The 14,557-nt window shown below is 36.8% G+C and overlaps 1 protein-coding gene across 3 annotated transcripts in view; it reads left to right on the top strand.

Moving 5' to 3' along the window:
• Positions 1–14,557, top strand: part of osp (outspread) — a 274,832-nt gene that overhangs the window by 219,877 nt on the left and 40,398 nt on the right. For all 3 annotated transcript variants that reach the window (XM_053769380.2, XM_053769378.2, XM_053769379.1), the window contains one exon: positions 11,692–11,880. In XM_053769380.2, the coding sequence (XP_053625355.1) occupies positions 11,692–11,880 (189 nt within the window). The remainder of the gene's footprint in view (positions 1–11,691; positions 11,881–14,557) is intronic.

The raw sequence follows: 14,557 nt of genomic DNA, 5'->3' as shown, positions 1-14,557 counted from the left end.
ATTTCAAGAAGATTGGTTGAGTAGATAGAGCGTGAAAAGTTATTGTTACAAACTTACTTTCGCATTTATGATATTGTTTTGGATTATAAAAAAAAATCTTTTAACTTTTAGCACAAAATATTTATTCGTTACTATAATATTATATTATATTGTATACCTTCGATTTTAGACCCACGTCTACATCATAGACCTGATTATACCTAAGCAATCAACCTAGCTTATCTATCAGTGACATCTGTGTAGTCGCTTTATCGAGGTTTCCTTTCAGAACACCTTCGACTCCAATAGCACCAGCTATTCCCCTTTAAGCATCAATCGAAATTGCACAAGAATAATTTTTAAATGTTTTTGTATGATAGATGAGTGCTCTATATGCTAATGTTGGCAATAACTGAAAATCACTGGCCAATCGACCTCGGTGGCGCAATGGTAAAGTGCTTGCCTCTGAACCGAGGGGTCCCGGGTTCGATCCCCGGTCGGGTCATGATGGAAAATGATCTTTTTCTAATTGGCCCGGATCTTGGATGTTTATCTATATATGTATTTGTTATAAAATATAATATCGTTGAGTTAGTATCCCATAACACAAGTCTCGAACTTACTTTGGGGCTAGCACAATCTGTGTGATTTGTCCTAATATATTTATATATATTTATCAGTGTTTCTGTACTAAGGTGCAGAAAGTTTCGCTGAGTTGTGGCCTTTTTGCCTTGCTGCAATACAGCGATTTGTTTAATTTAATGCGTTTATTATAAGACTAGTCCGTTATTTCTTTAGTGTCTATGGCAAATCAAATAAACGAATTATCTACCTATCTAATGCTCATCTATTTATTTATTTTTTTACACTATTGCACAAAAAAAAGTCACACAGAACAAGTAATAAAAGAAGAGACGCGTATAGTAAACATTAATGAAAATTTCTTAAAATTATACCGTAAATAAATATATTTACTTTATACTAGATGTTGCCCGGGACTTCGCTCCCGTGGGAATTTTGAGATGAAATATAGCCCATAGCAATCTTGGATAATGTACCTTTCTAATGGTGAAAGAATTTTTGAAATCGGTCCGGTAGTTTCGGAGATTACACGCTGCAAACATACAAACTCGCAAACTCTTACCTCTTTATAATAATAGTATAGATATATAAGTGTAGATTTAAGTTATTTAAATTGTGATTGCTCTGAGAGGAATACTTCGTTTCAATGTTGCGATGCGCTGACGCAGACAAAGTGCAGTAGCGGTTTGATGCGCCTGCGCATATTGCAATATTGATCGCGCAACGGACCTTCCAATTAATATGTTAATTTGGCCGTTTCGAGACATTTGTCTGACTAGTTGAGAAAATCTTACAAGTTCAAGTAACTTTGTATCATAGCACAGAGTATTTACTATTCTTTGAGAAGTTTTATAAAGTAAAAATAGGAGTTAAGTTTTAATTAATATTCATTGTTTTAAATTTGACTAGCGACCCGTCCCGTCTTCGCTCGGGTAAAAACATAATAAATTATACACACAACCTTCCAAGGAAATCACACTTCTATTGGTGAAGTCCAGAAAATCCGTGCAATGATTTTTGAGTTTATCTAGAACAGACAGACGCGGCAAAGAACTTTGTTTTACAATACATATGCTAGGATTTCGATGATCTCTCTGGCCTACAATTTCATTTTAAAGGCCACCGGAGCGCGGAGGTCCCGGATACGATCCCCGTTCAGGTCAGGATGGAAAATTATCTTTTTTCACATTTACCTGTGTCTTGGATGTTTATCTGTATAAGCATATTATGTTGTAAAATGTAATATCATTGAGTTGATCTCCTAATATGGGACTCGAACTTCGAGCCTAAGTTTTTTATTAAACATCGACGGGGCTAGATCAATCTGTTTGGTTTGACATGACATATATATTGGTATTAACAAGGATGTTCATGACGATAAAATCCATTATACGAACATAAACTTAACGACCTCGGTGGCGCAGTGTTACAAGTGCTTGCCTCTGAACCGAGAGGTCCCGGGTTCGATCCCCGGTTGGGTCATGATGTAAATAGTCTTTTTCTGATTGGCCCGGGTCTTGGATGATTATCTATATATGTATTTGTTATAAAATATAGTATCGTTGAGTTAGTATCCCATAACACAAGTCTCGAACTTACTTTGGGGCTAGCGCAATCTGTGTGATTTGTCCTAATATAATTATTTTATTCATTTATTTAAACTGAACCCCAATCATGTCATCGACAAACACTAAAACCTGTACATTATGTAAGTGGGTTTAACTTGCAATATGCAAGCATATTTGACAATATGATGAGTTTATCATTAAAACGTAATTGCTTATTGTATACAGTTGCCGAATAAAGTCGAAGACACACTGTGTGATCTCATCGTTATGTCTGTTTGTCTGTAAATGTTAGGCATGTTATAAGATTCACGATTTAGTAATAATAATAATCGTAAACGTTTTGAAACAGGGAGGTTAAATATTATTTAAGGCTTCGGGGCGTCACGATCGGGAATGCAACCGGACACACGATTAGATGTCCCAATTAATAAGTGTCTTTGTTATAATTTTTGTGTTTGTCGACATTATCTTATGGGTGTTTTTTTGTATTTTTGTTTATTGTTCTCGGCGCTGTGAGGCCCCAAAGCCCAGGATTAGCATAAAAATTTGGGATATTCGGCTGTGATTTTACAACCGGCCGCCCGCATGATCTCAACCCTCTTTGGGAATGCAATCGTTGCCTATCAGCTGTTAAGTCTTAGTGGAATGGATGGGTAGAAGTAAAGTAACGGAACGTCAAATAATATTGAAGTTTAGATTCAGCCAGACACTTTTGAAGCTCAGCCCCATAGGAAATGGGTCAGATGACAATGGGTAGTGGGGGGTGTGGGGGGGGGGGATTAATTATCCCCACAATGGGGCATTGTTTGCGACACTTCCGCCCCATCCGATCTGACGGCTTATCTGATACTGTTCTGCTCGATGAATAGATGTGTTTATGGGTATTGTTATAAAAATGTTTGTATCTGGTACGTTTTTTCACTGCTAGACTGCTAACAGATTTGAAAAAATGTTTCTTTTTGTTTTGTCTCTATTATCACTATCTCGGAAAAATGTTTGTCAAAGGCTGGATATTATTTCCAGTGCGCACACAAGTTTTTATTGATCTATTTCAACATTTCTTGCCTCTATAAATATATTAGGACAAACCACACAGATTGAGCTAGCCCCAAAGTAAGTTCGAGACTTGTGTTATGGGATACTAACTCAACGATACTATATTTTATAACAAATACATATATAGATAAACATCCAAGACCCGGGCCAATCAAAAAAAAAAGATGATTTTCCATCATGACCCGACCGGAGATCGAACCCGGACCCGGGACCTCACGGTTCAAAGGCAAGCACTTTACCACTGCGCCACCGAGGTCGACTATAAACTCATATAGTGCGCTTGGACTATTTTAATTAAACCGCGATGGCGGGTCGATAAAGAATGTATATTTTTTACAAAAATTTACATATATATATACAAGACACAACACTTCACTTCGTACCAACATTGAGCTGTGCTGTACATAGTGGTGGGGGAAGCAAGTTCAAGCGAGTTCACTACCGAGTACACATTGCTCAGTGCAATGTGTGGTGGTGGGGGAAGCGTTGTGGCTTCTTGAGTTCTCCTACACTTTAAAAAAATTAAATTAATTATTTCTAACTAATATTATAAATGCGAAAGGAAATTTGTTTGTTACTCCTTCAACCTCTTTCTACTCAACCAATCGTCTTGAAATTTTACGTATGGAGTTTGAAGTATGGAGAAGAAGATAGGGTACCTACATCCCGGAAAATTAACGCGGGCGAAGCCGCGGGCGAAATTTAGTTAACAATAAATGACTTCCAAAAGTTAAAGGTAAGAGCTGCGATAAAAATTCCATTTCGTTTTACGAAATTAAAAAAGAATTCAAATAAATCAGAATCCGACCCACAATCAGAGGTCGTACTCGTATATAATCAGGAATCGATTAAAATCTTATTTAATTAACTCGATTCGCAACCGATGATCCAGCGATCTCTATCGAATGATTTGTGTTGTTTCTGTGCTAGTTATTGAGAAAATTGTCGATAACACACATACATTGGAGCGCGACCGATCCCATCCAAATAAAATTGAAAATTGTATAGCTAAATAATAATTAAAAAATAATATCCTCAACGAAACAAAAATGGTTGAGTATTCATTTAAGAAGAAAAAATTAAATATACACTCGAACATATAACCTCCTCCTTTTTTGGAAGTCGGTTAATGGCAATAAAGTAGTCTTAGTTTAAACTTAGTTTTAACGTCGTAAAAGCCGAACCTTTACTGCTATATTTTTTTTATTCGTCGCCCTAATATATCTTTCGCGCTATTATCTGCTCCTTTTTGGTTAATGTTGCTCTGTTGATGAAACCAAGTGGTTCGCCTATCATTGTACATTGATAATGTGACCACAGATCCGTTGGAGCCCGAGGCGGCCCGCGAGGCACCGCTAGTAAAGAGACACGATAACTCTAATACTCGTAATGCAAACAAAGCCGCAGGTAGGAAATGCACGTAGTTGCTGAGTGGTGCAAGGCAGAGGCTTATGATTATTAAACATCTTTTGATGAATGTACCCTTTAGAAAATGTAGGCATAAAAAAATCCATGGAAGTAAAGGCCCATTTCTACTTATTCTACTTCCCTATGTAAAGCTACATTATAAATAAATAAATTATTGGGACAAATCACACAGATTGAGCTAGCCCCAAAGTAAGTTCGAGACTTGTGTTATGGGATATATTAACTCAACGATACTATATTTTATAACAAATACATATATAGATAAACATCCAAGACAATCCGAGCCAATAAGAAAAAGATCATTTTCCATCATGACGTGACCTGGGATCGAACCCAAACCCAACCTCGCTGGCGCAGTGGTAAAGTGGTGCTTGTCGCTAAACCGAGAGGTGGGACCTCTCGGTTTAGCGACAAGCACCACTTTACCACTGCGCCACCGAGGTCATCAAATTATTATTATTTTATTATTTACTAGTGAAAATAAACTAAAATGGCCTATTCCCACTAGTTCTAATTTTCTATATCTTACGAGACGGATCAAATGGCGGAAATTATTACCTTCCAGTGTCCAACTATGTGTTTTCCAAAATGTCGAAGAGCTCATATCGAGCCACAAAGGGACATGCTTGTTTTGCTAGATAGATTCGTGTTAATCAAGATAATAAAATAAAGACATTTTAATGTAAATATGTCTTTACTAAATCGATTTCTTGACAATACAGGGACAGAGCATTCGTTAAATTTATATATTTATTCAATCCAACTTACGTTTACGTAACTTGAATGATTGGTTGCGTGATAAAATCGTCTTAGTAGACTAAGACACACGTCGTAAGAATGCCGATATGATCACTAACATTTTTAGAGAACAACTCGGCCATTGGTCGAACCTTTTCGGCCAAGTAGCCACCAATGTCTTAAAATCGCTACCTCTCGTCACTCGCGCCGTGACCCCGTCACAGATTGTGAATACGGAACCGCTATCGATAATTTTTGCTCCACCACACTGTCGGCAAACTGCTCTAAAGATTGCCACTGTGGCTGCTTCACAGTTAGATGGAAACTGCAAGTTTTTATGTTTTTATTTTGTGTGCCCCGGAGCTTCGCTCCCGTGGGAATTTCGGGATGAAAAGCACCCTAAGTGATATTCCAGGTTATATTCTACCCGTATACTAAATTTAATAACAATCGGTCCAGTAGGTTTTGCGTGAAAGAGTAACAAACATACACACATCCTTACAAACTTTCGCATTTATTAGTAGGATGTAGTACTAAAATATACTAAATATATAACGGTTTTCTTTGTGTTGCTAAACTTAAATTGCATTAAGCGGCCTGCAAATGTTCAATTAAGACACCAATAACTTCAATTTTCTTGTATATACCAACAAAACGGGAAAAAATTACCTGGTTTTATCAAGCTTAAGGAGCAGCAACGACACTTTTACCAGGCCAGGTGACCAGAACCAGAAATGCAGACTAATATCTGTGATCACAAGTACAAATATTTGCCATCGCTGAGAATTGAACCCCCTTAATATCGTCAGATAGTGAATGAGCGTGGTGATCGCACCACGGAGTTTGTCAAAAATGTGACATTGAAAGACAGAATTCGTTCGTTCAATTTTGTTCCGACGTCGTTCACTGGTCGATTGACTGGATAATTTCCCACCCGTCGCAATCCATTTATTTCAATACGACGCCGCCGTTGCTGACCGTACTAGATTGGTCCTGTAATAACGTGGCGTGGACGTGTGGTAATGTGTCCCACATACGTCCAGAGTCCGCCACGCCCTTTGCCGGCAGGGTTGGCGATTTTCGAAATAATGCCATGTTGTTATAGGTATGCAAAAACAATTGAAAAATTTAAGTTTGCATTATAAAGATATACAGATTATTTATCTCAAGTATCTAAAATCTCGTTAAACCACGTGACCAAAGTGTGACGACATTAGATAGTGATCCTATTAATAGCATGTTTAATTGTCACAACTAAATTATGTAAACAGTAATAGCAAATATTATTTTGAAACCATGGATGTAATGTCCTATTTTAACAATTTTACTGACCTATCTTTATGTTATAAAGCATTTTTCGCTAAATAGCATTAGCATTGATAGAAGCCATCATGCAACTTTTAATGTCAGCTCCACAATTGTGTGTGTGAACATTGCGTGGTTAGTATGAGTGTTTTTATTTACCGCAATAAAAAACCAGCAATGTTTACCGAATCCACTAAAGCTTGGCAAACTGTTCGACGATTTGTGGAGCCGGCATAAATAACAACATTACAGAATAGCAGGAATAGCAGGTAGCTCTTCTTAATATGCGGCAACCATATGTAAGTATTTCTCGGCATGCAAATCAAGTGACACCAGGACACCGCGAACTCTTATTAGCGAATTGAGAAGTGATGGCGGTATTATGGATCACCCCAGTGTGACCCAATTATAGGGTCTTATTTGTGAACTGCGCCGGCGCAAGGATGGCTATAAGCGGAGCGGATTTGCTCCATGATATGGTCGATATAGTAATACTGGTTTTATTTTTATTCAAGTCGTCTTCGACATCAAATATGGAAAGACTATTGTCATCTAACGTCAGCCGTGACTAAAGTCAATCGGTATGCAAGTTTGATATTTTCCTTCTTCTGAAGCATATTTATTTGACGACCTCAGTGGCGCAGTGGTAAGGTTCTTGCCACTGAACCGAGAGGTCCCGGGTTCGATCCCCGGTCGGGTCATGATGGAAAATGATCTTTTTCTGATTGGCCCGGGTATTGGATGTTTATCTATATATGTATTTGTTATAAAATATAGTATCGTTGAGTTATATAGTATCCCATAACACAAGTCTCGAACTTACTTTGGGGCTAACTCGATCTGTGTGATTTGTCCTAATATATTTATTTATTTATATAGTCGAAGAATATCACCATAATGTGAGACGCGTAAATGTAGCCTATTTACACGCATGAAATTTGAACCTGTGCTGTTAAAAGTTGAGCATCTCATCTATTAACATCGACATCGATAGACATCTTCAATTCACTTTAAATACATTTATTAGATACTAGCTTTTGTATTTTGTATTTTTCCCATGAGTACAGTTATTGTTCCGGTTTGAAAGGTATGTCCTTCTCCGTACCTCAAACTACATGTATGCAAAATTTCTAGAAGATTGGTTAAGCTGATAAAGCGTGAAGACAAACAAACAAATAAATAAACAAACTTACTTTCACGTTTATAATGTTAGTTAGGATTTTTTCAATACATTAATATAATAGTTGATCAACTCTTGGTCCGCTGTTGTGCAGGCGCACCCTAAACATAGTAAAATAAACTCTGATAGTGGAATCCGGATTGTTATCGAGACTAATGGGAGGAAGGTGGACGTCACTGCCAACCTAGATGGCGACGGCCGTCACGTGGCGGCGCTGTCAGGTTTAGGGTCCGAGATGACCGGGATAGATCTAGATCCCGCCTTTAGTTTACTGCACGATGGTGCTTGAATACATTACAATGATTTTAAATTTTGAAGCAGTCCAGTGAATAACGCTGGTCAAAAGTTCCTAGGCTGGAATCATTGTCATCAATTATCACTGATTCGTGTAAGTATATTTTGAAATTTAAATCTTGATCGGAATCGCGAGAAAACATCCACATTAGTTGACAATCATTGTGCAGTGAAGGCAAATTTTAGCATTGCTGAAAAAGTATTCGTATGATTAACAACATCAAACAGGAATCGCCTAGGACACAGGGAATATTAACACTCTTAACCACGCGATCGCCACCGCTTGAAAACATATAATTTTATAATTAAATGCAAAAGTAAGCTAAGGTGTTGGACCTATCTGACTATAGTAGCGTTTGAGTATATATATCTATGTAACTGAGCCTCAGTTGATCTCATCACAGATGAGATCAGAGATCAACTGAACCTCAGTTGATCTCATCTGTGATCGTCTCGAAATATTGTAGTTTTGATAACTATAAGATTACTATAAAATTTAACGTGGTTAAATGAATGTGAAGTGTCATCTCCGAATAAACGTTTGATTTGAACACGATTTTTGTTTTGAGTCGTTAAAAGACAATAAACTAAGAAATAACCCGTTTCGTCTTTACAATAGAATATAACCCCTGTAAAGCATCCTCCTCATCCCGTTCCCTTGCCTTATTAGGCTTTGAAATAGGCGAATAAATTTCAAGCACTAAGACCGTAATATACATGAAATTTTGCCGAGGAACCAGGCTCTTAAATCGTTTGGTAGGCAAACCAGCTTGTCTAGCAGTTACTGTTAGGAATCTGCCATTCACAAAGGTACTGTGGCATTTATCTTGATTCCCCGGGCATGTTGAGGATGTCATTCATTACTCGTAAAGTTATGTTAACTTTAAATTAGAATCTTCGCCATTACGTGTGTTTATGTGTACGGCACGCCTTTGGTATTTGGTATTGGCACTCCCATGTCATGTGCCCTTGAGTTTTCATCGCCAATTCTTCCCGACAGATGTTGATCGAAATTGTTTAATGAAATTTGTAGAATTATGATATTATTATTGTATAAGAATTTTTTTGATTGCACTTTTGTAAGTAGATCTTGATGGGTTTACGTAGTATTTTCTCATGTTTATGGCATAAAATAAATGGTCGTCTTTGCTACTTTCCTATGTATTAACTTTCATTGGTGTGACGAAATGTTTAATATATCTATGAAAGACATTATAGGCATTCAATGCTAGTGTGATTCAAGTATCTAATATTCCGGAAAATTCAGCATTCCTGGGTAGTGACCTCCAAGGAGTCAACTATCCATTTAAAAGCTTAGGACTATTAAAAATCTCATTAAGATCCCACTTCTGATGTCTGGATAAATTGCTGAAAGATATTGCATATGAATTTTGTTTACCGTTCAGGTAACTTGTGGAATATAAGTGCCATTAATTTTTATTGACTCGCAGTTCTGTTAAACTTTAAATCAACATTTATTGCTATTTACTCTGGCCGTAAGAGAAATATAATTAGGCTTTAAAAGCCATAGAGGAACTATATAATAGTTTATTAGGGAAATCCAGCCTGTTCCCAAGACCTTGTTGATCCGAACGTAAAACGAAACGGAATCTTTAATTTATAATGAACCGTGTTTAGTGTAAGATGGTGTTTGATAGAAAATCACAATTCTAAAACTATTTTAACACACTTTGCCTTTAAAAAGTTTTCCACTCCACATATCCGAATACGTCTGCACCATAGATAAAAGAAATATATATTAATTTTATCTATGGTCTGCACAAATCACTACATAATATACTTAATGTTAAGTTCGCGTTTGTCTGTTTCTAAGCTTTTGATGAAGTTTTCACTGTTATTTTGACAATTTATTCCCGAAGGTTTATAGTATATTTTATATTGACTGTATAATATAATTAATTATGTATAATACATTATTAAGAAAATAATACTAGCGGCCCGTCCCAGCTTCGCTCGGGTAAAAACCCTCCTCAGGAATCTATTGATGACAACCGCATGAAAATCCGTGCAGTAGTTTTTGATTTTATCGCGAACAGACAGACAGACGCGGCGGAGGCCTTTGTTTTATAATATGTAAGGATGGAGAACGTTTTTTTGCTAAGAATGAAATTAATTAATAGTGCATAATTCTTACGGGGAGTTCCGAGGTATAGTTGGATATAGAAAAGTTTAGTTGTGAAATTAACAATCTTACACAAACGTTAATAGAGGAATGTGAGTTAAGTCGATGTGGCAAGTCTATCGGCGGAAGTAAGACAGTATAGATACGATTAATCCACATTGCAAGTTTATAAATCTAGCTTAAAGGTTCCGTCTTAGTTGAAATTAATCTCAAGTCTAGACCGAATATGGCTCTAATAAGGTTTTAAGTAATTACTACCGTCCGTAAGAGATATCGTCTGGAATCGGCTACTTAGTGGGGCCACGAAGTGAGATACTTACTTTTCACTTCATTACATAGTATAAAACCAAGTCGTTTCCTGCTGTATCTATGTATGCTTAGATCTTTAATAGTACACGACGAATTCTGGGGTTTTAATAGATAGATGAGGAAGGTTTTGGTGTATAAGCCAGGACGGAAGGAGCCGGGACGGGTTGCTAGTTAGTTATCTAGTAATTCTAAAAATAAAGAAAAATACGAGACAATGGGCTGTGACGCAGTTGACACAGTATTTAGAAATCAAAAAGAAATTTCTAAAATATTTAAACAATCAAAGACATCAAAACAATCAAACAATATTATAAATGTGACACTCTGGCTGTCACGTCGTCACAGCTAATCACTAGGGTCGATTTTGATGAGATTTAGAATAGATATAGTGAATCCGTTAATGACTCCAAATCAAACGTAGTCTACCGCAATCTTATAGATTCGTCATGACTGTCTGTCCGTCCATCCGTATGTCACAGCCACTTTTTCTCCGAAACTATAAAAACTATACTGTTGAAACTTGGTAAGTAGATGTATTCTGTGAACCGCATGACATAAACCTTACGCATAAGCCCTGAACTATTATTTTCTAATAATAAATCTGTAATTATACTTGCTGTTGGAACCCTTCATGGGCGAGTCCGACTCGCACTTGGCCGCTTTTTCTAATTCACATTAAATCTCGCTGTGTAAATTGCGACTTGGAGGTTTACACCATCTTTATCAATCTGCAGCAATCTTGATTCACTTCACACTTGTCGTTCTCTTAGTATCATCAGAACAGGGCATTTGCAGTCTTCTCTGTGTTTCGCCCCACGGTCTCCACTCCACCAGAGCGTTGCACCATGAATTTACTTCACTAAATAATACTAATAAGAAAGCAATGAACATTAGTATACACACAAAGGATACTTTATTGATAGTAACAGAAATATGGAGAATGAGGATAGTATCTTCGATAATATCCGTGGTTCCATGCTAGTAGAATTTATTGTATGTTCAGTTTGTGGTAATTTATTTCTCTATTTCTTTTCCGTGATTATTGTTTACTATTAAGCTTCTGTTACTTGTTATATTTTTATTAATATCTGTCCTGTCTTTGTTCATAGCCGGACACGGTTCCCCAAGCGAGTGTGGACATGACGACAGTGCTAGAAGTGAGCGATGCTGACTCTGTGACGGGTCACGCCCACAGCCTGGCCATCACGGCTCCGGAGAGGGTCACCTTCGTCAAGGGAACGTGTCGAGAGGAGACGCGGTGGTGGGCAGACGTGCTGAGCGTGTATCCGAGGAGCAAGGTAGGAGAAGTCAATTAAAATACAAGAAATTAGATAAATCGAATCATCGTTATATCCAGTTAAAGATTTATATCTAATCGGTGTGGGCAATCATGTGCGTTAGACGTTTGTTGGTGGAGTTCAGACAATCCACTAGGAAAGCGTAAAAAAATATAAAATCATATTTAGTAAATTAGTGTAAACTCAATCTATAGATACAATGAGTTCATTGCAATTTGTCCTTAATTTGATTATTTTCTTTTGTTTCTAAAAAGGTTTAGAATTATGTGTAATACATAGTCTTTCCTTGGCGCTTTGTTGCCATGAGTAGTTTTAGGAAGGCAAAATATATTATACTAAGTATATTTAATGGGTTTTAGATAATCAACAAAAACCCTAAACATCCAAAGAACATTTTGAATGAACTATCACACTCAACTCATCCATCTCCGCTTTATAATCAAGTCTTCATAAATGTTCACATTTAAATTGTAAAATATCATTCATATCATTTAAATTGTAAATTCAGGCCGAAATAAAAAAGCTTTGATTACACGTAAACCCAATTTCTGATTACAGTTTCTTCGATGACAGCTTTGTGGCGAAATAATCTTTATTGTTGGGTCACATATCACATTGCTGAAATCTGACTCACACTGAAGTGTCTAAGTATTGTAACTTGAACATTATGGCCGTCATAACGCAGGCGCATTTGCAGATACTCGGTAGCAGCAATACTGAGATATTGTAACATAACACCAGATGTAGGAGTGAGAGTGTAAACAGCTTTATTATTAGCTATTCATTATAAGCAATGAAAACTGAATTGGCCTTATTTTCCACGACATAGTGTATTCTAATTATATATTCTATCAAAGTTCGTGTTTTACAATTTGCGAGTTTCTTTCCACCATAGCTCTCTAAAATTATTAAATATTACGCGAATTTCTCACCAGTGTTGGTAATAACATACCGTTAGAAGAACGTCTGAACTTATTTATGTGTTACGATACGACACGATAATAAGAATATACCTAAAATTGTTATCATTAAAATCCTGTGTATTTACAATGGTAACATTCGAGGAATCTCTCGCTACGCTTGATTGCCTAATGTTGGATAATCGTCAAGAGTTCGTGATCTTGATATATTACCTTAATTCGTTTGTAACAGCACCCCACCTCTGTATTATTATCCAAGACAGGTTTGGAACGCGTCACGGTCGTGTAACCACATTGTGCCCTGCGCATGCGCATGATCCCATTTCAACAGGACTACGCTGGGACTACGCACAAAAACTGGCAGCCACATCCTGCGTATGCTCACTGACATGGGACCCTTTCTCATTTTGTTTTTTTGTTATTCGTTATGGGACAGCATTGTGATTTAACTGGACTAGCTTTGTCATCTTGTAATCTGAATTTTGATCTAATGTGGACGTACATTTATTTCTAGGTACACTATGCGCCGCCCTGGATATCTTTGAGATTAAACGCCATGGTTATAGTCAAACATCATACCGTGTGAACACTGGCTCTATACATTAACCCAATTCGAGGGATCCAGATGAATCCAATTTATCAATTGGCAGTAATCGCGAACCCGATACGTTGCTAGATCAGCTCTCAATATGGCGGTAGTAATTAGACCATCGTGCTATATTCGTGACACTGGGTCATGTCATGCGCAGGGAATTTGTGGTAGCTTTCGACTGTATAGTGTATAAAAATTTTGACATCATTTACTTTCTAAAATAGCGATTTGTGTTTTTAGAGTTATTTCTTCTTTCTTGTCGAGTTTTCCAACATTGATTGACACCAATAAAATTTGATTATATCCATGTCACCTCCTGAAAGGTTCTGGCATAATTTTACGGGCTTTTTAAGCTAAACATATATGATTTTATTAATATTAATATTAATTTCAATCCTCATTATTTGTTAAGACATAAGTTAAGACAAATGATGAGATTAAAATTCCCATGGTTCTGTGCAAAATTATAAGTTCTTAAGGTGCCTTGTCTTCAAAGGTAATAACGAATGTATAGGATCATTTTGTTGACTGTCTCAAATCGCGCAGAGCCATCCAATTGATTTTTTTATCAAATAGGCACACGTCTCTTAATCACAGATATGCAATATCTGTGCTCTTAACATTTCTTTCATTCGAAACTGTAATATTTAATAAACCATCTAAAAATGCAAAATGCACTCCTTTGGTCAATAAATACAGCTTATTTTTAACGCTCGTACATAATACTTATGACGACGCGTAGAAAGCAGCGGGTGAGCCTTCGCTATTCGAGATAACCATACCTTAGCTCACTTCCTACACAATCTAGACGGAAGGAAAGACTTAATTACTAACCCAGCTATCCACGTCAATCTGGCTTATGATGTTATTAGTGAAGTAATAAGAAGCTGCGGAGATAATCACTATATCTCAATTACCTGTCGTGGGTTGCTGGTTAGTGACTGAACGCTTCACAACGCAGTCAGACGTTCCACTTGTATGCGGTATTACAGCGACACTTTTTTTTCTTTAGTCTTCTTCACTCTTATTGCAATCTGTCGACATTAAACAGTGGTTTTATGATATTTAAGCTACTTTTGGTCCACATTAATTGACTTTATCCTTTTCATAAAACAATACTTTTATTCTAATTATTTGAAGTTTCGAATTTAGTCACACATACAAA

This window comes from Plodia interpunctella, chromosome 3 (assembly GCF_027563975.2).
Source record: "Plodia interpunctella isolate USDA-ARS_2022_Savannah chromosome 3, ilPloInte3.2, whole genome shotgun sequence".
Taxonomy (NCBI): Eukaryota; Metazoa; Arthropoda; class Insecta; order Lepidoptera; family Pyralidae; genus Plodia; species Plodia interpunctella.
This window is presented reverse-complemented; position numbering and strand designations above follow the sequence as displayed.